The sequence below is a fragment of the Egretta garzetta genome, unplaced genomic scaffold (genome assembly GCF_000687185.1).
Source record: "Egretta garzetta isolate BGI_Z169 unplaced genomic scaffold, ASM68718v1 scaffold122, whole genome shotgun sequence".
NCBI lineage: Eukaryota > Metazoa > Chordata > Aves > Pelecaniformes > Ardeidae > Egretta > Egretta garzetta.
The window spans coordinates 413,548-436,550 of NW_009258886.1; the positions used below are offsets into that span (position 1 = coordinate 413,548).

The 23,003-nt window shown below is 37.0% G+C and overlaps 1 protein-coding gene across 3 annotated transcripts in view; it reads left to right on the top strand.

Annotated features, from left to right (window-relative positions):
* The window catches only part of AFDN (afadin, adherens junction formation factor), a 91,320-nt gene that overhangs the window by 11,719 nt on the left and 56,598 nt on the right, over positions 1–23,003 (top strand). For 2 of the 3 annotated variants that reach the window (XM_035889635.1, XM_009633988.2), the window contains exons 6-14: positions 493–604; positions 946–1,113; positions 2,682–2,726; positions 8,488–8,582; positions 9,321–9,583; positions 11,222–11,291; positions 13,443–13,561; positions 19,481–19,542; positions 20,442–20,647. In XM_035889635.1, the coding sequence (XP_035745528.1) occupies positions 493–604; positions 946–1,113; positions 2,682–2,726; positions 8,488–8,582; positions 9,321–9,583; positions 11,222–11,291; positions 13,443–13,561; positions 19,481–19,542; positions 20,442–20,647 (1,140 nt within the window). The remainder of the gene's footprint in view (positions 1–492; positions 605–945; positions 1,114–2,681; positions 2,727–8,487; positions 8,583–9,320; positions 9,584–11,221; positions 11,292–13,442; positions 13,562–19,480; positions 19,543–20,441; positions 20,648–23,003) is intronic. The other variant, XM_009633989.2, reaches the window with a different exon arrangement.

Here is a 23,003-nt window from a genome sequence, read left to right on the forward strand (position 1 = left end):
AGGAGGTATCACAGCATTCTCTTTGCCAGCTTGTCTTGCCATTTCTAAAGGTACTTGCATGTTGTGTTAGTGGAATGGCATTAGCAAAACAAAGGGCTGATGCCAGTGTTTGAGATAAAAAAGGACACTTCAGTTTTGATTTTTAACTATCACCTGCACAGATATTTATTTTTTTTTTTCCCCCTTGGTTGTTGAGAAATTGGAATAATTTTGTTTGCTGGAAGATGGTCTTGTCTTCTTTAAGTGTAACTTGCTTTCGTTTGCTTTTTAAATGTATCTGGTGTTCTGGGAACTGTGATTTAACTGTAACAAGAGGTGAGAGAGAGAGAGTTAGAAAAAGTCTTGAAAAGAAAAATGCATTTCAAGTTACTGAATTCTTTTGCTTTATCCCTTGTTATAAACAAACAAAAAAAAGTCAGAAGTTATACCCCTGAATCCTCTGTTCTAACTGTCCGCTAACAGCTCTGACAACGGATAATGGTTCTTTTCTAGGTCATGCTGCCTCCTGGTGCTCAGCACTCTGATGATAAAGGTGCTAAAGAAACTATTCTTGATGATGATGAGTGTCCACTGCAGATATTCAGGGAGTGGCCTAGTGATAAAGGTATGTCTAAAAACCTTTAAGAGATTTTTGTGCCTTGGGTGTTGTTGCTTTTAGAATTATTTACTCTTTCATTCAGCACTGTTTATAGTAATAAATCTTTAGACTGTAGAAGGGTTTTACATTTTATCCTAAAGTTTCTAAATTATCCACGGTAGAGAAGTATGCTATTATATGCTATGAATCTTTTAAATAGTTTTAACTTAAAAATACCTACATAAAGAAGGGTCAGGAACTTAGTAAGCTGAAAGTAATCTTGTGGAACACTTACAAATTAATACATGCTGGATGTGTGCTTGTTCACTGATAGTGAGACTCAAAGGATGTACAATATTGTGTTTTAGGAATACTGGTCTTTCAGTTGAAAAGGCGGCCTCCTGATTATGTCCCAAAGAAATCCAAGAAAATAATTGATGGAAAGCCATTAAAGGGGAAGGAAAGAGTTGACGGGTCTGGCTATGGCTCTTGCCTTCCTCCTGAGAAACTACCATACCTGGTAGAATTAAGCCCAGGTAAGAATTCTGGTTATCTAATAATCTTAAAATACAGTATTACATAGTCATTTAGGTTTTTCTGAAAATAAGACTTTAATTGGAAGCACAAGAAAGTCTGTTGGCAGTGTAAGTGAATGCCACATCAGTTGTTCTGATGTCAGATTCTGAATTGGAGCTATCTAGAGGTAGAGCTGCATATTGGTATAATATCGAAATTTTAGTAGCAAATGTTTGGAGTAAAAAAAGGGTACAAATGATTGACTAAGACTTTGTGTCTATTAGCATGGTTTAAAGTATGAAGGTTTAAGTGTTTCAGAAACTAAAAAAAAATTCAATCTTCAATTTCCTTTGGATTTGGAGGTTTAAAACTTGCTAATAAGTAAAATAGTTTAACATGTCGTCTTATGATTGAGGGGGGGGGGACACACCAGAAAAGCACTGCTAAAATCTGGTTTGTTTTACATTCAGAAATATACTATAGCATACCTAGTAAGATATATTTTGACAGTGCCATACATGAAAAATACATTTTTAGAAGGACAAGAACACGAAATTTTAAATCAAATCAGTTTGCTAAACATTTTTCAGCCATATATTGAACCTCCAAATCACGAGCAAGGCTGGGTTTTATTTTGGCATTACTACAACTCTCCGGGCTGCATTGTAATTTACAACTCATTTTATGATCTAAGAACAGCCAGGGGAGCTTGACTGTTTATAGCACAATAACTGATAGAACACATACAACTTCTACTCTTAATTTCTATTGTCTTCAAGTTCGAAGATTTGGATATGGACTCTTATTTTTGGTGATTTAGTTATTTGCAGCTCTTTTTCCAACTAAGTGTGGCTTGGGTACACTGGGGTATCCAAACAAGGGATTTTACAATTTGAAGTCTGGTTGTTTACCTTTTGGGAAGCAAGGCTGGAAATTGGTACTGAAAACTTTGAACTGCAAACAAAGGGTTAAATTCATAGTCAAATAGTGCGGGGTTCCCCCCTCCAAAAAAAGCCACGTGAAATTAGCAGTATACAGAATATATTTAGTGTATTTTATATTGTGTTCTATATACTGAGGTTTGATTAGCATATTATTATCTTGGGTTCTTTTAATAGTACTTCTGGTTTCTTTTCTTGTGCTTTGATCTTACTCTTGGTGGAGCCTAGTTGCTTTAGTATTAAAACATTGTGCTTGGGCAGTGGAGCAAGACATCCATTAACGGAGAGAGGAAAAACAATCTGAAATGCCACAGGTGGCAACGCTGTGTGCTAAGCCTTTGCACGTTGCCTGTGGGACTGACCTATTGTTCATGGTTTTCTTCTAACAGCTTGTTGTCGCTTTTCTAAACAATAAGGATTGTTTCATTCAGTAGCTTTGTAGTACTGGTGTCTTTATATTCTATGCAGTTTCTAAAGTTGAAAGAGTTTAATGCACTTCATCCTTACAAATTGAATAAGTTTTGTCTGGCTACAGTTTCACCCTTTCCTGTCTTTTCTTTTCCTGCCCTCTTCCGCATGTTCTGCATGGTATCTGTCCTGCTGGTGCTGCCTTCACCTGGGTCCTCTGCATGTGTTTCTAACCCCAGGGAGAAGGAATCACTTTGCCTACTACAACTATCACGCTTACGAAGGTAACGCTATATTTAATACTGTTCTCTCATTAGTCACTAAAAACATCGCTGGCTGTAAATCTTTTGTTTCCTTTTGACAAATGAAAGGCTATCTTGCCTATCTCACCTTTTAACAAGGGACTGCTTCTGTGAAGTAGTTATCTGTCTTATCAGCTGCCATTTAATTATTCTGTCTGTGAACAAACATCAAATAGCTCAGAAGTGTACTACCATCCTTAGAACTCAACCTTCCAGCTGAGGTTAACAACTCAGTTTCATAGGGTGGTTTACAAGCAGTGTCGTGGTAGAAAGAAAAATATGCTTTGATCCGTCTGCTTGCAGAATTCATAGTTAAAAAGTTAATTGGGTAAATGACATGGAACTTAGTTGTTCTTTTCAATGTTTGACTGCATCGATGCAGTGGATGAAAGCTGTGATCATTTTTATGTGAAATAGTGTTTGGACCACTGGTAAAGTGACCTCACTTCCTGCTCCGTGGTGTTCCATAGCATCCTTTGCTATTTCCGCTGCTTGGTGTCTAACATTAACAGTGTTTGTCAAAGTGATCTAGCCACATTAGACAGTAGCATCTTGTCCAATTTTATCTGTAGCATTTAATATTGATAACCTAACCTGCAATCTGTTACAGATATCTAATTCCTCTTAGAGATGGGAGTAACGTGCAGATATCTCCTGGTTTGGCCAAATAGACAAGAACACAAAGCCACTTTCTTCTTCATCATGAAAAATCTACCAAAATACCTTTTCGTTTTCTTAGTTTTTTAGCATCTGTTTCCTCATTTTATTTTCTAGACTGCTATAAAAGTACTATATGTCTGTCAGTGTTGCTCACCACTCCACGGCTGTGGAGTACAATGCTGGGGTTTGATGAACTCTGTTCAAATTTATGCCTCCAGTGCTCAAGTCTTTGATGAATTCAGACTTCCATTTCGTTAACATCATTATTCCAGAGAGCAGAGAAGTTCTGTAGCATGTGTTGAACTAATAAGCATAGACAAGCTCTGCAAGAACACCTGACCATTGTAGTAGAAAGCTTGAAATTTGGTTGCATCTCGCTGGAAAAAAAAATTACAATTTCCTAAATCTTTATCTCAGAGTGTGAAAAAGAGGTCTTAGTACTCGAGAGTCCAGTCTGTCTCTTTGGAATAATGCACTTCAGGATACTTGTATTTATTATAGAAATAACTCCTGTAGAAGTGCCCTTCTGTCAAAACATTGGCTGTTTATATTCTTGCAGAAGAACCTGGCAGACTTCTGTTTCATGCCCTGTGCAATTGCACAAATACAGTAAGTTTGCTACTGGAAGCATGTCCTGTTTTTCCGCTACATCCCAGCTGCTGGCGTTGCTGGTTGTATGACTGTGTAGAGACTGAAGATCAGATTCTGCACAGTACAGCAGAGGATGCACTTCAGTAGCTTATGGCTGTAAACGTGGCAGTCAGCAATTGTCTCTGTCTTCCAAATCATGTAAACGAACCAATAAACTGAGATGAATCTGATAGTAATAGAAACAGGCTGGGTAGACTGAAGTGAGCTATGGCAGCACTTTGAATAGCTGATGCTGTCTATGTTATCTGTGAAAACGGCTGCTGCGGAGTTCAGGGATGTTACTAACTTCAGTTGTTCAGTCATAATATTTAAAAGCTGAGAAAAATTACAAAAAGCCACTTCATAGGATGTGAGCCTCTGGGATTTATCCTGCAAGCCTGAAATAAAAATTACAAAGCATTTAAAAAAACCAAACCAAAACAAAAAACCAAAAAACCCACACTCACCAAACAAAAAACGGCAAAACCTTACGGCTTTTCTCCCTGCCTTACCACAAAAAAGCAAACCTGAGCTGTAGAATTGACAGCAATGGGAGATGCTGAGAACATGCAGGTATAACAACTTGGAAAGAAGAATTAATTACAGGAGGTTGGAGAAGCTTGAAAGCCTTGGCCAGGGCGGTTTCCTGGCCAACCTTTCTGAGAACAGAACTGCAGTATGGTATGTGGTAACACTTTTACATGTTAGTTGGAAGGAGCTTTGTTGTCTGTCACATTCCTCACTGATTCTTCCTTTACCAAAAAATGTTTATTATTGGCTCTTTCTGCTGGAAGCGCACATCTTGTCTGAAATTTAATAGTAGAAGTATCTCCTGAATTTGACATGATATTTCAAATCTACCTAACCAATCTCTTAAACTTCTTACTGTCTAAACTCTTAGCACTCAAGAACTTGTGCCAGAAGTCTGCTGCTTTTCAAATGTGGATTTAACTAACTTTTAAGTCAATAGGTGTAGTCCCTTGTGTGGATGTTTTTGTTCAGCTTTGGGCTTACATGATCTGATCTTCATCATTTGGTTTAGTCTGGTTTAAGATTGATCCTCTTGCCCAGCATTGTTTCAAACATTGGGTTAGCGAAATCAATTGAAATTATCATCTCCAAAGTGGTGTAGGGCTCAGCTTTTAGTGGTGAAGTAATGCATTTAAAATATATATCTATGAAAGGAGGCCTGTCTTGTCTTTTTCTGTAGATCAAAAATGTACATTTGTATTATGAATCACTGAGTTGATGTGCTTACAATGACTGTTAGCTTCTGTTCACTACACAGTTTGGTTTTTTTTATACCACCGCTATTTGAAGTGTGAATGTTGACTTGTAACTGCATAAACCCAGTCGTGAAATCTATTTGTATTGCATCCTTAGCACGGAAAGTGATACAAAGCCACAGTTTTCACATAAACAATTTCACTAGTGACTGTAGGCGAATAGTCACTATCTATATCACTCACTGAATATTGTGCATCTTTTTACTCTACACTGTGTGTTTTGTAGTGTTTGTTACTGTACTTTTACATACTTTAGTGTTTTTGAAAAACCCTTTTTTGAAATTACTGTTTCCCGCCTGGGCATAAGGTCTGCTTGAGGGTTACATCTTGAAATACAAGTTTGCAATCTGTCATAGGCAGTATCTGTATACATATCATGGGAGAAAATAACTTGTGAACTTATTTCAAATGCAAACCGTGCCAAGTTTAGTTGAACCCTCTTATGATGTCACTGGGAAAAACTTTGTCAGGTAGATAATTAAGTTTGATGTATGCAGTAGTGGCTAACTTGGTCTTTTGAATAATAGTTCTTGCTTCTTCAGTTTGTGGCTTGGAGGCACATCTGGGAGGCACATTCCAAATAAATTTTCTAAGCTTGAAAACCCCCCAAAACCTAGACTTTTCTGCACCTATTTAGCTCTGCTACTGTTACTCAGTCATGGGTGCCAGAAACAGAATACAGGCCATCTTTCTTCCATGCCATGTGTTTACTTATGCACGCATATAAAATGAACAAGTTTTTAGAGAATTCATACATTTTTCTTACGCCTCTTGCTACTCCTTCTGTATTGTTTATTAATGCCCATCTTTCTGAGAACTTTGACCTTTTGAACTTATGAATTAAAAGAAAATTATTGTTGTGTTAGATAAAAACCCCAGATACATTATTCCACACCCCCCTCCCCCCCCATTCTGGACCTTAAGTCGCATGACTTAGCTTGTATGCATGTATCGCCTTTCTGAACCATCAGAAGTCTTTAAAGCTTGTTCCTTAGTGGCTAAGAACAGCCTTCTTGGACTGCCACGGTTTGGGGAGCCTGGACTTTGCCCTAGGTATGACGGAACCTGTATCCCACTGCACTGAGTTCTGAGGAATGCATTCCAAACAACTTTTAGGCGAGCTTCCAGCTGTTAAAAACAGGAAATACAAGTCTTTACACCGTAGCTTAATGCAACCTTCCTTCCCTCCTGCATCCCTCCACTAGAACAAGGCGGCCTTTCTTCCTTTTTAGAATTTGTAGTAATTATCTTCTAGATTAAGATACTTTTTACTGTAGAAATTGGCTCTTACTGGTGCATGATTACATGTGTGCTCCAAATATCTTCCAGTAATTCCTTGAATTTTTCTCGTTTTCCTGGGAAGAAAAGAAAGTGGTTGTATGTAGTGCTGTGGTTTTAAAGTAAGTTTTTTCTTGTTATATTGGACACTCCAGAGAAACAAAACAGTCTTAATTTGCCTCAGCAGAAACATTGTGATACTAAAATACATTTCTTATGTGAAAGCATGGTTTACACGACATGCATCTATATTGAAGTATGTGGCAGTGTGAGGTAAATGTTTGTTAGCAGGAACTTGGTATTAATTGATTATTCACAAGTGCTGAACTCAGGAATGAGATACAGAAGTTATTTAAACACTTGAAAACCATAATATTTTAGCATATATTTTACAAAATATTTCAGAAATACGTAGGAATATTTTAAAGGCTTTTTTTTGTTCTATTTAAGATGTCAAAAATGAAAAAGTATGGGGGGGGGGAAGTATATTTAGTATAGGGTTGAAATTGCTATACTGTAAAGCCTATTCTCTAATCTGTATATAAACAGCTTAGGAGAAAGTGCTGTAAGAAATAAAGAACAAAAGCCCTAGATAACTAGCCCTGACTTCTGTGCCACTGACTTTTGAAATTCCAGTGTTTTTGCATGTTTGAATAAGGTCGCTGCCTCCAGACTGAATCTTGTATCTTTTGGGTGCCAGATTTACCAAACTGGGATGTGGGTAGGAGGAGGAAATGTTTTGACTTCTGGATTCATAAATAAGTAAACGAAGGAGCTACTCTAGGTTTTGATGTGTAAGTTGTGGGGAGACATAATAACAATTCAGAGAATTGGGGGTAAGCAGCCAATGTATTCAGTAGTGTATTACATGTCTGCATTTGGTGACATTGAAGATGCAGCCATATAATTTCTGATTAGCATTGTTAAGTATTAAAAATGACACACAATTTGAATTGCTGAGGATACTGTATTAGCATTACCTTTTTTAGTGTACAGTGATATTAGATGTACGTCTCTATAGACTCACATATTGGGATTTAATAAAAGGCTTATCCCTGTACCTGAAAAATCTTTAGAGGACTGAATATTTAAAGTTGCAGGATTTTCTGGGAAGCAGAGAGGATCTATATGTATGCTGAAACTCATCTGTGTTAGCCTGTGAAGGCAGCAGCTAAATCCTGTGGTGCATCCAGTGTATCTTGTGAAATTTTATTCTATTTGGACAATACGTTTTTCTGGGTCGAGAAGGAAGACGAACTTTATCTTTGGCCTCATTTTCTGCAAGATGAAAATACAGGTCAATAGGACTATAAAGATAAGGCCGGAAGTGCTACAGTCCTGTATATTGAGACTAAGTAAACATTTTGTAAGATTCTCTTTTAATATTGCCCTACTTCAGTATCTGATAAATATGAAACAGTTTGGCATGTGGGGTACCTGACAGTAGATATTGCTGATAACCTGTACTTTTAGTATGGTCAGTAAATACTGTTATTGTAGAGATCTGCAGATATCTTATTTTCTACATTTTTAACCCCATATTGGTATACCCATATAAAATCTTAGAGATTAAAAAAGAAATTGCATTGCTTAAACTACTAAGGAAATAGAAAAAGGTTTTCAAAGTATGTTCAGAATAGTAGTTCTTGGTTACTTTGGTTTTTGCACTTGTAGGAGAAAGACATGCTATTGAGTGGGCTCTGTTGACTTCCAGTGTTTTTACACTACGATGAAATACTAAGTTCCCAACAAATACTAAAAGAATGTCACTCAGTTATTTTTTTTGGTGAACACTGCTACTCTGAACTAAATAGCAATAATGTAGTAATACTGTGTGAGTATTTAAACCTTAATAACTTGCAAATTAATATTTGTCACTTGCTGTGCAGATGGTTCTGACTCCAGAGATAAGCCAAAGCTCTATCGTCTACAACTAAGTGTCACTGAAGTTGGAACCGAAAAATTTGATGACAATTCCATTCAGGTATGGAAAAAAACCAGACTCGGATTACAGAACTGATCCAATTTCTGGTCAGTTATGTGTAACTGTAGAAACTAGTAAAATATTCTGTGAATACCCTTCAAAGCTAGAAGGATAAAATACTGCTTCGGTTTCATGTTAATGGTCATAACTCTGATTTATTTTATTTCATCTCTTGCTTTAAGAGGAAAGCAGGGGCTTCATTATTTAAAGTGGGATATTCTTTTTTGTTACTGGATCAAATGATATGTATCAGTGTTATCGTAACTGCTTAATGGCTTTCCAGTCCTAGTCTCAACCCCTTTGAGTGAGGCAGGATTTCTTAAATGTATAAAACAAACATAGTTGTATAAAGTTCACATCAGGGAGTCTCTTACAGCACCCTGGGTCCATGTCAGTGCAGTTAGTTGACTTGTAAATACTTGCACTGTGAGATTTTGCGTCAAAACAGCAAGTGGAAGAAAACACTTCAAACCTCATGTAACCAAAAAAGTGAAAAACTTTTCATTAAGGGATTTCTGCCGAACATTTTAGTTAAATGTGTGTTTTATTGTCTCTGTTGCAAGGAAAATTGAAGTGAAACTCAACTAATTTTAGTACCACTCATCTGTGTTAAATTCATAAGCAAGCAAAGCTAAGTTACTGGTCTGTAAATAGGGTAAGCTGCAGCTCAATCTTTTTGTTTTAATTTCTGCTTCTCTATAATTTAGTTTATTCCATGTTAATTAATTCTATTTCCAGTTATTTGGTCCAGGAATTCAGCCTCATCATTGTGACCTCACTAATATGGATGGAGTTGTTACTGTAACCCCGAGAAGCATTGATGCTGAAACCTATGTGGAAGGCCAGCGTATTTCGGAAACCACTATGCTGCAAAGTGGAATGAAGGTTCAGTTTGGGTCATCTCATGTATTTAAATTTGTGGATCCCACTCAGGACCACATTATCACTAAAAGACCTATTGATGCAAGTCTTATGGTCAAAGGTCCAAGACACAAAACTGGGTGAGTAAAGTTTATTTTCTTTCCACTGAGGGTGTGAAGGGGGGAGCCTTGGAAAAAATAGAGAATGAGATAGTTGTAAATGGCCGGAGGCTAGAATATGACTTCAAATGAGTTCTGAGTAGCTGCTTTTAAGTGTTAAATATATAATAACTATTTTAATACTTGAGCTCCACCTTGTGATTTTTTTTAGGATTAGCAAGCGTCTTTTTCATTATGCAGACAAGTTTTCCTGATGCTCACTTCTGTGTAAAAAACAGTGGAATGCCTTCTTTTAATGTATTTCAAACTTCCAGGAAAAGTAAAGAATTCACTGAATGTTTTCAGAGAGCCTGCATTTTGTTTTTTCTCAGACAGTAAATTCTAAAATTCCACTAGAAGGATTTGGAAATTAAGTAGGGTAATTACAAAATGAGACTATAAAGATAGGGAACTAAATATCTCAATATATCAACCACTTTTTACAGTGTGATTACTTATCTTCTGCTTTCTTTGTTGCAAGGACTAACAGTCCAGAAGTCCATCCTGTTTTTTCCTCTGTATATTCGTATTTTTGGTAGGTGCATAATAAAAATACTGACTATAGATTTAGTGACTTAGAATCATAGAATGTTTTGAGTTGGAAGGGACCCCTAGAGGTCATCTAGTCCAACCCCCCTGCAGTGAGCAGGGACACCGCTACTAGACTTGTAGGGGCTCAGGTTTTCTGTTCAGTGCCTATAGAAATACTCAGGAGAAACTATCTTGAAATCAGACTGTATAGCATGGAAAAAACCAACTTCACATCTTCCACCTTGTCTGTGTTCAAATGAGGCTGCGGTTATAGTATACTGTGGTGTAGAAAGGAAACATTGGCTTGGAGATGAATGAGAGAAAGATACCTAGGAGAGGAGGCTCTTCTGGCTAATCTGCTGAGTTAATATAGATGTATACTTTAACCATTATTATTTTTCCTCCACTTTATTTTAATGTGGAAGTATACTGTGTGCTTGTTGTAGGACCTGTCTGCAGGAAGACCTCCAGCCATTTAGCTGTCGTAATATTTCTGCTTAAATCTTGAGTTCGTTCTACATCTATCTAGCCTGCAGATCAAGAAATAAATGCTCTGCGTGGGTTTCCATAGTCAACTGCAAAGCACTGTGCTACTGCACAGCTTTACCTGGATAGCAAAGTCTCTGGCAAAGGGGTATTGCAGCTTGAACAATCAAATGGTTTTTAAATCTTTAGAATAAGCAGATAATAAAATGCATTACTATGATTTATTAACTATTTACGTTATTGAGATTGTTGTACATTTATAACTGAAGAACTGAGCAAAAAATTGTAGCAAGTCTGCTGTAGTGAATACAATATCTTGAACATGTTTATGTGTTTTTATATTTGTATTGTTTATGTTTATGTGTATATTCTCACTTGACTGGGAAAAAATGTAATTAAGAATGTGTTTTTCTGAAGGAAATTATAAATATTTGTCTTTTTTATATAAAGAATTGATACAGTGTTTTAAAAATGAATATTAACTGGACTCATGGTATACCTCTTGAATTTTAATTTACTGATTTTAGCTGCTCTCTTCCTTGTTTGTTAAATGTTTAACCACATAATTTCTGAAAAGTACTTGAAATGTTGTCTTGCTTTTAGAGCTGTTCAGGAAACCACATTTGATCTGGAGGGAGATGTTCACAGTGGAACAGCATTACCAGCAAGCAAGGTATTGTATTATGACTAAGTTAGCAAGAAATAATAAAAGATCATGTGTAAATTAGGTCAAAATTATAACATCAGAGGTATTTGGTAAAATGCAGCCAGTTCGTCATTGTCCCCAGCTGTTTCCTGATGTGGGTCAGCTTGGGTATCATGTGCATTCCCCTCCTCCTCCCCCCCAAAACTGTTCTTTTTAAGCTTGTATTAACGTTTGGCATGCATTCTGTGCAAAGAATAGTAACTTTGTTTAGAAAGGAGAATTCCTCAAGCCTGGAGTAGTCTCTTTCCAAACCAACCTATTGAAGGCAGATTACATGCAGGAGAGATTCCTACTAGAAATTATATGTCATTATCTCATGTATGCAGCATATGACTATTGTCATCTGCGGTAGGGTAAATAAATGTTTTATATAAAATGTGAAAGGGTGTTCAATTTTAAATTAACTAGGCTTTTAAAATTTAATGGCTGTGTCTTTTGACTTTAGTAGAGCTCCTGTACACACATTGACTAAACAAACTGTCTCTGCAGTCATAAACATTTTATGGGGTGATAATCTTCTCTTGCTTTCTTTCTGCACTGTCTTTCTGTTAATAACTTTGTGCCAGAGTTGTGTGTTCCAAGAGCAAACAGAGTAAAATGACACAATAGTTAATGCCTTTCTTCGTGCTATGACCACATGCCTCAGATGAAATGAGAGAATGAATTATTTCAGCAGTCTGAAATGTAGTAGTCCTCCCAGAAATGCATTTCCTTTTATGTTTTATTACCACTATTATCAGATTGAAATACTTGTAAAGAAATTTAGTGATACTGGTGTGGTAGTGTAGGTATTAATAATAGTCTGATAGCTTTTGAATATATTTGTTAGTCTTAATTTTTTTTTTCTTGCCACAGACTTCTGATTAAGTTTTTCTCCTTTCTTTGTAGATTTGTTTGTGATAATCCTTTCTTTTCTCTTGGATGCATTTTTTACCTCTTATAGGCATTTATTTAATGACATTTTGGAAGGGAGGGAAAAAAAGACATTGTAAATTATTAAAAAGCCTCAAAATTGCTCAGAACTGGAGTTTCTGACATTATACAGTGTACTTCGTATTCTTTTCAGACTCACTAGAAAAATACTTCTAGTGGACCTAGGGAAGCTTGGGAAAATTTAGGGGTTTTTTTTTGAGTTGTACTGTTCGAGAAGGTGTATGCCACCTTGTTAAATCACTGCTGAGTCACTTGTTTTCTAGTACTTGCTCTTATGAATTTGCTTTTCTATTTGGAAAAGGGGTAACAGTAACTTTAATGGAAGCTCTCTGAGACCTTGTGATGATAAGTGATTTGTGGAATGGTGTGTCAGTACCAAAAAACCTATTTTGTTTGAGATGTACTTTTTGGTAGCTTTGCTTGTGTCAAAGCAAATTATTTAGTCCTAGAAATATTTAGGAAATATGAAAACACTTCATATTTTACTGATGTTTTGTTTTCAACTGTGTGTACTGTTTGCTGCTTGCAGCAGCATGTTTTTCCCCTTCCTGATAGGTTTTGATGTAATTTGAAATAATAAATTAAAAGCTTCCTATTAAAGAACTTGTGACACTGAAAGAAAACAAAATTGTACATTAAAAATTGCATAGTTTGAATTGCCACTTCATGTCTTAGAAAACTATGTGCTATCTAGCAGGTCAGACTTTCCTTAAGAACAGGATAAATTATGGCATGGGTCAATAATGCATGGAACAATAATAAAGCACTTGGAGCTATTGCAGAAGCAGGGTAGGGGAGCACAGCCAGGTTTAAATCTGTTAATATGTTTAACTTTGTTTCTTAGCTTAAGTTTTCATTAACAATTCATTCTCACTTTGTATTGGTAACTATGCAACTTTTAAATACAGATGTTTGAAATTTTCATTATATGTTCTTGCAGTGCATTAACAAATAGCTGCTCCTAGCTGGTCATTGTTGTCTTCTGAATTGCAAGCGTGCTCTTTGATGCTTCATTGTGGTGAAAACACCTGCTGAGCTGCTGGCTTCTGTGCTGTACTCTTCTCTTCTGTTTTCCCATCTCTTTTCAAGCCTCAGATTGACACTTCATTTTAATAGTGCCAAGCACAAATACTGGCTAATCCAATGTTTGTATGCTAAGCACCTGTCCCACTTGTTTTGAATCAGAGCACCAGCAGACTTGACGGTGACAGGACATCATCAGCATCCAGTACAGCCGAACGAGGAATGGTGAAGCCGATGATTAGAATAGAACAGCAGCAAGATTACCGCAGGCAAGAAAGCAGGTAGGAAATGTGTAATCCTTTAGTACTTACAATGGAAAACACCAGATACATTTTTCTGATAGATCAAGCAGTGTGTTAAAGTATCTTAAACTACCTGAATTTTTCCTATGGAAAATGAGATTTCCTTTGAGATCTTGCTCCAAATAAAACCCAGGTTTAACAACCAAAGCAAAAACGTTCAGAATCATTTAAAAAAAAAAAATAAAATCCTTTGCTTCAATGTTCTGTTATTTGTAGTTCTCTTTTTGTAAAGTCAAGTTGATAGTTGTGTCACACCATTAGTGATTTGTGGTTAGGCCTGTCTTGTGAAATGCCAATAACAGAAGTACAATTATTTGAAACTTTCATTTGTCATTGGCAGGAACATGTAATTTACTCTGGAGAGGGAAATAACCAAGTCATTCCTATTTCTACAGTAGCGTTGTTGGCAAGTCTTGTGGGCAAGAATTTTAGCTACCTCTGAATGCTTGTCTTGTAAGGTTATGTAATTTATAAATACATATAACACCTCCTTCTTGATTTTTGCTTTTATGGTATAGTGGCTGTTACTAGGTAGATAAATGCTATCCCATTTTGTTCATAGGCCCTTTCTTCAGGTACAGAATGACACTTTTGATGCCCTGTACATGCAATTTGTTTCCAAAGCCACAGTGGAAAACACTGGCTTCAAATTGTATGCCATTTTCTTGCTATTCAGTCTCCATGTATTCATAATACCTTGTTAAAATTCAGTTTGTGCCCATCCAAAAGGACTCAACTCCTTGTTAGGCAATGTCTTCTAATATTAGCATTGTTTCAAAAATTGTCTCTATTTGTCATCATAAATAGAGAATACATGATGGGACATATGCAAAGATGTTGGGAGTTGGCTGACATCCTTGCAAAGCCACTGTTTCGTCTTTGAAGAGTCATGGAAATCAGAGGTACTGAATGACTGGAAAAGGGCAAATACTGCAGTCATCCACAGAAAAGACAAGGTGGAAGATCCAGAAAATACAGACCAGTTAGCATTAATTCAGGCCCTGGGAAAATTGTAGAACAAGTCCTTGTAGAAGCTATTTCAAGGCACACAAAGGATAAGAAAGTGGTTAAGAAAAGACAGCATGGATTTACTAAGGATAAGTCATGCTTGACCAACCTGACTGGCTTCCATGATGAAACAACTTGCATAGTTAATGAGGGGAGGGCTCTAGGTGTCATATCATCTACTTGATTCTAACAAGGCATAGTCACAATCTCCCAGAACATCCTTGTTGATAATATGTGGTCTGGATCAGTGGGCCACAAGATGGGTGGTGGAAAATGAGCTAAACTGCCAGGCTGAAAGGGTGGCAGTTAATGGCTCAAATTTGAACTTGGCAGATGGTCATGAGTTGAGATTCTCAAAATTAAAATTGGATCTGATCCTACTCAGTAACTGTATAAACAATCTAGGTGACAGAATTGATGTATTGTCACCAAGTTTGTGGGTAATACCTAACCTGGAGGACAGCAGATAAGCCACAAAAGAAGCATCACTGTTCAGAGAGACATGCAGCAAGAATTGCGTGAAGTTCAGCAACAGTAAATGTGAAGTCCTGAGCATGAGACAGAAAATGCCAAGAGCAATGTAGGCTGAAGTCTGACATTTGGATTGTAGCAGCAGAGCTAAAAAGAACCTGGGGTCCTGGTGTACAGCAAGCTAAACTTGTCAGCAATATATCCTTGCAGCAGTGAAGGCAGACTATGAGTGCTGCATCAGCACGAACACAGCCAGTAGATCAAGGGATGTCATTATCCCACTTTACTTGGCTCTTGTTAGGCCGCATCTGGAATACTGTGTTCAGTTTTGGTGCTCCCGATTAAAGAGAGAGATTGAAAAACTGGCAGTAGTCCTATGAAGAGACATTGCCACCAGGATGATTAGAAGATAAAAATCTTGATGTATGAAGAAAGGTTGAAGGGGTTGCATTTTCTCAGTCTAGAGAGAAGGTGGCTTAGGGTGGATGTAATCACAGTCTGATGGGCATGCTGTCATCACAAGGATGCTGGTTGACTGGTGAAGAGGCAATGAGCAGAAGTTGCTTCAGGGGAAAATTGGCTGGCTGTAGGGAGCAGGGTGGAGGTATCTTCACTGTGAGACCAAGTGAACATTGGGATATGTTGCCTAGACAACTGGTAGAATCTCCCTCACTGGAAAAAAATTTCAAGATTCTGCTTGACAAGACTCTGGACAACCCTGGATAAAGTCCTGCTTTCAACAGAAGGCTGGAGCACATAATCTCTAGAGGTCCCTTTCAATTCAGGCTTCTGTGTGATTGTTTTTTCTCTGGATGCCAATGTCTTGGTCAGTTCTGATAAAAAGAACATATTTGTGAAAAGAATGACTGGGTACCTACAGTTGGAACTACATAGCCTTCATAAGAGAAGGCACAGGGCAGATCTTAACAATTGTGTAAATACCCAATGGGAGGAACTTCTTTACTGTGAGAGTGATTTAACACTGGAACAGATTGCCCAGAGAAGATGTGGAGTCTCCATCCATGAAGATACTCAAAACCTGACTGGACAATGTTGTGAGCAACTTGTCTGGTTGCCCCTGTTTTGAGCAGGGAAGTTGGACCAGATGATGTCCAGAGGTCCCTTCACACCTCAGCAATTCTGTGACTCTGAAAGGAATTTTTTTCAAACCTTAAGAAAAAATATAAGACTGCATTGCTCTCTACATAAATCAGCTTTTAAATTTAGATGAACTGCTATGATAAGTGGATGAAAGATACGGTAAATGTGCTGCAGGGTTGAAAAGTGCAGTGCTTCAAGTTGTAAAGGTTTTAGCATGAAGCTTCTAGTACCTTTAGGTGGATTTATTATTCACTAGACAGAGAACAGAGTTCAGAGATGAGTGAAAGAAAAAAGAAAAAAAAGGGCAGGAAATTGTGCTTCCATCTGAACTGAATTCCTGATGTTCTAGTGTTGTGTAGCAGGGGCATCTTAAATGCTTTCAGAAGTTACAGGAGAATACAACTCTGTTCTACTCTGCACTGTCTTGTTAGAGTGTCTGCGCATCTTGAGTGTCTTTCAGAACAGTTTTTATTAAGGTTGCCGAAGATTTAACTCCTTGTTTAATTACCGGTGTTTTAACTGTAATTTTCCTCTCTCATAAAAGATCAACAGAAATTCTTTGTGAACTTCTTGCCTGTCAGAAGTTCTTGAGGCTTCTACTGTTAATATTTCTTGAGCTCTAGCTACGCATTTGTATGTGTATGAAGATTATTAACTTTCTGTATTTCTGCCTTTCAGCAAGCGCACTTGTTATAAAGAGGATTATTTTGTGCTATAGTTGTATATTTCAAAAATAGAGCCATCTGTGAGCTGCATCTTGGCTTTATTTTGGATTTTTACACTTTTAAAATTATTTCTGAAGACAATATGCATACTAGTCTTACTGTTAGTATACACAGGGTTTTTTCACCTTGGTATTGGTCTGCAGAAGATGTTTTTAGAGAGGGATCCAAATTACACTTGGATTTGTGATAGCTACAACCACAGAGATCTCTTTTTTTTATTACCGGCGTTGACAATGCTATTTTATTTCTGTGTATATATGTGTGATAGTATATGTTGTGTAATTACATTGAGAGTTATTTATCTAAATACAGCGTTTCTGTCACATGCTCTTTCTCAGGTATGTTCACTGTGTTGAGATTAACAAATTAGCAAAGTCAGGCTGTCAAATTAGGAACTGCCAGGCAATAAGTTACTCAAGTAAACTGAATTCTTCCCCTTTGTGGATGTATTTTGTGAATCTTTAGTTAGGCTTCCTCTGGGAAACTCTGGTCTCGTTTTGTGAACTTTGAGGACAGTAATCGTGGAGTGAAGTAACTGCTATGTTGGTTTGAAAAACCAAGAAATCTTCATTGAGCAGTTCCAGGTTCTTGTTACTGTACAACTGGTCTGCCTCTACTAAGTGTTCTTGTCCATTCTTTTTGTGTGTCTTCATCACTGTTCAGAGGTGAATAATAAGGCAAATAAGACTTTCTTCTAATCACTCACTGAGTGGGTTGAAGACAAAAGATTAGAACTTCACTGCCTTCTTTTTCATCTCTAGTCTCTAGGAAAAAAATAATTGAAATCTGAGAGCGTAACTCCAATTTACTTATTGGGTATGGTTGTTCTGAAATGTGATTCTGTGAAATAAAAGATGATGACTATTTAGCTAAAGATTATGGTCATACGTACTCATTAGATAACTGACTTCAATTAGCATGAGCAAGTATATAATAAAAAAGAAAAAAAAAGTAATTCTTTGCTTTGGATACGCTTCAGGAGTTCTTAAAAATGTGTTTGTTTGGAAATGAAAATAGTGATATATAAGTGGTGTTAATGGAATGCAGATGCTTACCTGATTCCTAACATTAACGTGCCTTACAAAATTTGTATGTAGCTAGAATGCTGGCTAAAACAACCACACAAGAGCAAGGGATATATTTTTCATGCAGTTTATCATAGGCAATTAATCTAGGAGAGCACACAAATCGATGCAGAACGTATTACTGTTTTTAATGCAGTTTGAAAGTATAATATTACCTGACACTATACTTGGAGAGGAGGCAACCAACCCCTGGTCAATATTTTACGACCGTGCTAGATATACCCTGACTAGACTTTCAGAGGAAATGCTACAATTTACACACTGAGTGCTCTTCATAAGGAAAGCGTGATGTCATGTTCGAAATGTAACTGAACTGGCAGAAATTTGTGCACGTAGTGCCCTGCTGTGCCTGCTGTTCTTTAACTTTCACCTCCCCAGAACTTCATTTTGCTGGGCCCTTTTTATAATAAAGCATTATCTAGATATGGCATAACTGAGTTCTCTGTTGGTTTAAGTTTTTGCAAGTTTAAAAAACAAAAAGACGACCACTAAAACCCAAAGGTACCCTTAGTTTTTTGATTGAATATGCTAAAATTTAATTTTAGATCTCTTGACATCAGCCTTCAAAATTATCTTGTGAATTTTTACTGCAGGAGATAGCTGAATAAAGGCCTTCAGTGTCCTATCTCTGCTTGGTGCCTAACTGAAATTTCTCAGGGGAACATGGCTTGCGTAATTGTATTACATTCCTTTCTTTATCAAAGTTGCTGGGGGAGGTAGAAATCGACTTATTGTGTTACATGTGGTTAAAAATGGCTATTGCATGTAGAAGATGGTAAGCTTTTACATATTTCCTAAAAATAGGTGCCTAACTACAGAGAACAGCTCAATTAATGCTTTTGCTTAACAGAGGAATGAAATATTTGCTTAACCTTTTGTAGACACCAGAAAAATCAACCTTCTGTACATTCTTCTCCCCTGTGAATTCTCTGATGGATACAGATAAGAAAGAGCACTGCAGTCAGTTTAAATGAGGACATAGTTCTGGGGCTTATGGAGTGACTGCTATTTCTTAACATAGCATAGCAACAGCCAGGTGAGGGTAGGGGCTAGATTCTGCCTCCTTTTCCTTCTTACCAGAAGAAAGGACAAATAAGTTGACCAAGTTCTCATCAGTTTGAGGGCATCAAAGATAGCAAAGTATATTTGTTGTAACCAAGCTCATGTTTCAGGTGAAGCTTCATTCACTTTCATGTGTCCATGAATAATTTGTTATTTGAATCCTGTCAGTGGCAGATGGCAAACTGATGCTCTCAGTCTGCCATACAGCGCAGAAGAGGATGTTCATTAACATCACAGACTCCACAGTTCAAGTTTGTATTTTGATCTGTTGTGTTGGGGGCAAATACACCTTGAATGATTCCAGAGGAAAGGTTAAAAAAAGGGTAATTTTGGGGAAGGATGTTGTGTCAGTATTTGGAACCAGTGTATTTGGAGGAATCTGTCATTATACAGTGGAATTGGTATCACCCATGTGGATTGTTTAAGTTTTTGTCGTCTTTCTTTAGATCTCAGGATACTCATGGACCAGAACTGATACTACCTGCCAGTATTGAATTCAGGGAAAGCTGTGAGTAAATTGTGACGTTATAACACTAACCTGCTGACGTTTTTTCTATAGTGTAGTATTTCAGTCAGTTTGAAAATGTAAGGATAACTTAAGTAAACACTGAAAAGACTAATGACTCATGAGCTAGATGAGAGCTAATCCAGTAATATAATTTATTTTGTTGAGAAGGGTAAACAGGCACTTTGGGTATTGAGGCAGGTTCATGCATATCCAATTCTAATTGCATTTCAACTCTTTATCTTCAGATATTCCAACTTAACTGTGAAAAAATTGTTAATCCCACCTCCTGCACAGTACATTGAACTCATTCTCTTCTATAGTTCTCAATGCCTTGGATAATAGTATTGCATCTTGGTCAAAATCCTTTTTATATAAAATCTGATTAGGTTTAAATTTTCATTTAGAATTTAATTTTTTGTCATCTTGGTTCCCAGGTTTTTAAGGTCTCAGATCTAGTAGAAAAATATCATACCAGAGATTGTCCAGACTTCAAATATTTCAAATTAAGTAGATTCATGAGCAAGCAAAGACAGATTTTTATTAGTCTAAAGTTCCCTGTAATAAGGGAGCTCTGTAGGAATAGAATGGGACAGAGAAAACTTGTATTTTCCTGTTCCCTTGAAGATGCAAATTTTCAGCAAAGAGATAGGAAATAGTGCAGAGATGTTTCCTGATGATCACATTTACTAGCTTTGTATAGAAGTGTGTTGTTATTGTACCTAAGTAACTGCAGAACATAATAAACGATTTAGAATTCAAATTCCTGTAAGTTGCTCTCCCCTCCCCACCTCCTCTTCCAAAAAGAAATCCTCTATGCCCCAAGTTATGAAATTCTTATATTTAATTTTATTTTCTTTCTGTCTTTGGCTTTATGACGTTTTTTTCCTCTTTCTCTACAGCTGAAGATGCCTTCTTATCTGCCATTATAAATTACACAAATAGCTCAACAGTTCATTTTAAGCTGTCACCTACATATGTTTTGTATATGACATGTCGGTATGTATTGTCAAGCCAGTACAGACCTGACATCACTCCTACTGAGCGTACTCACAAAGTCATTGCAATAGTCAACAAGATGGTGAACATGATGGAAGGAGTTATACAGGTGAGTTTCTCTGCAAAAACATGTCAAGGCAATTAAACACATCTTGTAGATTACCTAGTAACCTCCTTAGGCTTTTTCTTAGTATTAACCAACTATTGTTAAGGGTCAGACTAATACCTGCATTGATTGCCCATACGAAGGTTTGCTTTTGTGTCAATGAATAATGTGAGTGGTAAGAAACTCTCCTGAGCAATGTGGGAGGTTAGGGAGGGGCTGTTGCTCTGAAGAAAGATACGTTCTCTGACAAGAAGTTACTCTTCTATTCTCTAAAAGGTAAGAACTTTGCAAGCATTTCTGGCTGTGAGCTCCTGTAAATCAAGTTGGATGTGCTTGTTAAAGAATATCATGTAGATAGCAGTTGTTTGCACTGATTGATGCTTGACGTGAACATATTAAAAAGAAACATGACTTTTAAATTTTGATCCTGTTACTTTTACAACTTCTGTAACCACAAAAGTGGTAATAAAACTGGACTTTTTGAACCAAGATGACACAATTGTTTTATAAAGAGAAATACAAGTTCCCAAATGTTCCAGCATCTTATATGTAGTCTGATGCTATTGCTATTACATATGCAAGACTTCTACAGAAGTCCAAGGGGAATTCAGTTTTGTGTAGGAATGCAGGATAATTCACTGGGTTGTCTGTGAAATTAGACAGTAGCTTGTGTTGTGTAACTGTTGATAAAATGTAATGGTCATTTCTTGAAAAGGGAGTGCTAGTTCAGGTATCCTCACTAACTAATTCATTACTGTAACTTCTTTGCAGGTTTTTCTCAGAGGAAAAATTGAAATATATTTCCATATTAAAACATACACGTTTGCTGCAAAAAGTACTTCCATAGTAGCCCATATAGAGCAAGGACCCTGCTGTGCTAGGCACTGTACAGGCATAACAAAGACATCAGTCCTGCTTTAGAAAATTAACGATGCAAGTATATAGAATAGGTTGATTAAGGGAGAAGAAGAAAGTAAACAACAAGAGAGTGGCATGAAAGTCACAACAAACCAAAACTGTTCAGCTTTTGTTTAGGTTTTGGAAAGATTTAGTGGAGTTTTCAGTAGGGAAAATGTTATAATTAGACAGCTCTGTAAACACTTACAGCAGGCTCCCATCTTTCAGAAGAAAAAATGGGAGAAAATGTGAGTGTTGAAGACACTTTGCAGTAAGAAAACGAAGAGTAGCCTTTCAAGTACATTCTGAAGCTGATGAGAGGTTGAAAGGTGATTTGAATCCCAAGTGAAGAACTAGTACATTGCTTTGAGTCTTGGTGCCGTGGTAAATTGATATTTCATAAAAGTGAAATGGTATCAGAAGTTAAATATTTGGGTTCTGCTATTAAAAGAAAAAGATCTGGCTGTGGAAGAGTGAATTTGTTGAAGTCAGAGGGGAGACTGTGACAGTAGTGGAGAACATAAAATGCAAGGAGCCCGAACGTAAGCAGTTTAGTTGGGAGAATGTGAAGTAAACAGTGAAAGGGTAGGCTTCATATACAATCTGGAAGTTACAGGGCTGAATCAAAGAAAGTAACTCTGTTTTATATAACTAATGTAAACTAGTAACAATGACCCCAAAAAGACGTGGGGTGACAGGTATGGTGGGAAAACAAAGATGAAGTTTTGCATTCTTTGTGTTGAATTAAGTTGGATAACCATGTAGCTGCTAGAAGATACTAGAGAGGTGGGCTCATATGTCACTTTGATTTGGAAACAAATCAAAGCTAGAAAATAGATTATCCTGTGAAAATACTCACTCACAGCAGTGAGAAGGGCTTCTGAAATCAAGTCCAGCCTGGTGGTTGTTGGAAGCAAGTGTATTTTATATAATCCTGCTAATAATATTACAAAACTGTTAAAAACAAGTGTTCGTCTGGGCTGTCCTTTGTGAAGGGCCATTTCTGCAGCCTTGCAACTCTGTAGTTGCAGTCTAATCTCCAACCTAACATTTAAGGAAGACATTAATAAGCAAGCAGTAGCTGCATTTATGGTTTGTGAAAGATGTTACCTAGTTGCAAGAAATAAACTGAAGAGAGTTGGAGGCTGAAGAAAATTGGGAAGGAGGTTCTTGAAATGTCATGCTGAAGAAACTGGAGGAAAGGAGGAAAATTACACAAGTGATAAAAGAGTAGAAATTGAGTGAATTTGAAGGTTAATGGGCTGGAGACAACGAAATGCATGGATTCTATAGCTTGACCAGGAAAATGTCATTAGCTTGGACCTGTCTTAGTGGAGTATAAACAGTACTAGCTAAGCTAAGTCAAATTAATTCGCCTAAGCTGTAGAATGAGTGTTTATATTGATGGCTGTTGCAGTTAAACTACCATGTAATAAGTCACTGTATCTCACAGTATTTACGA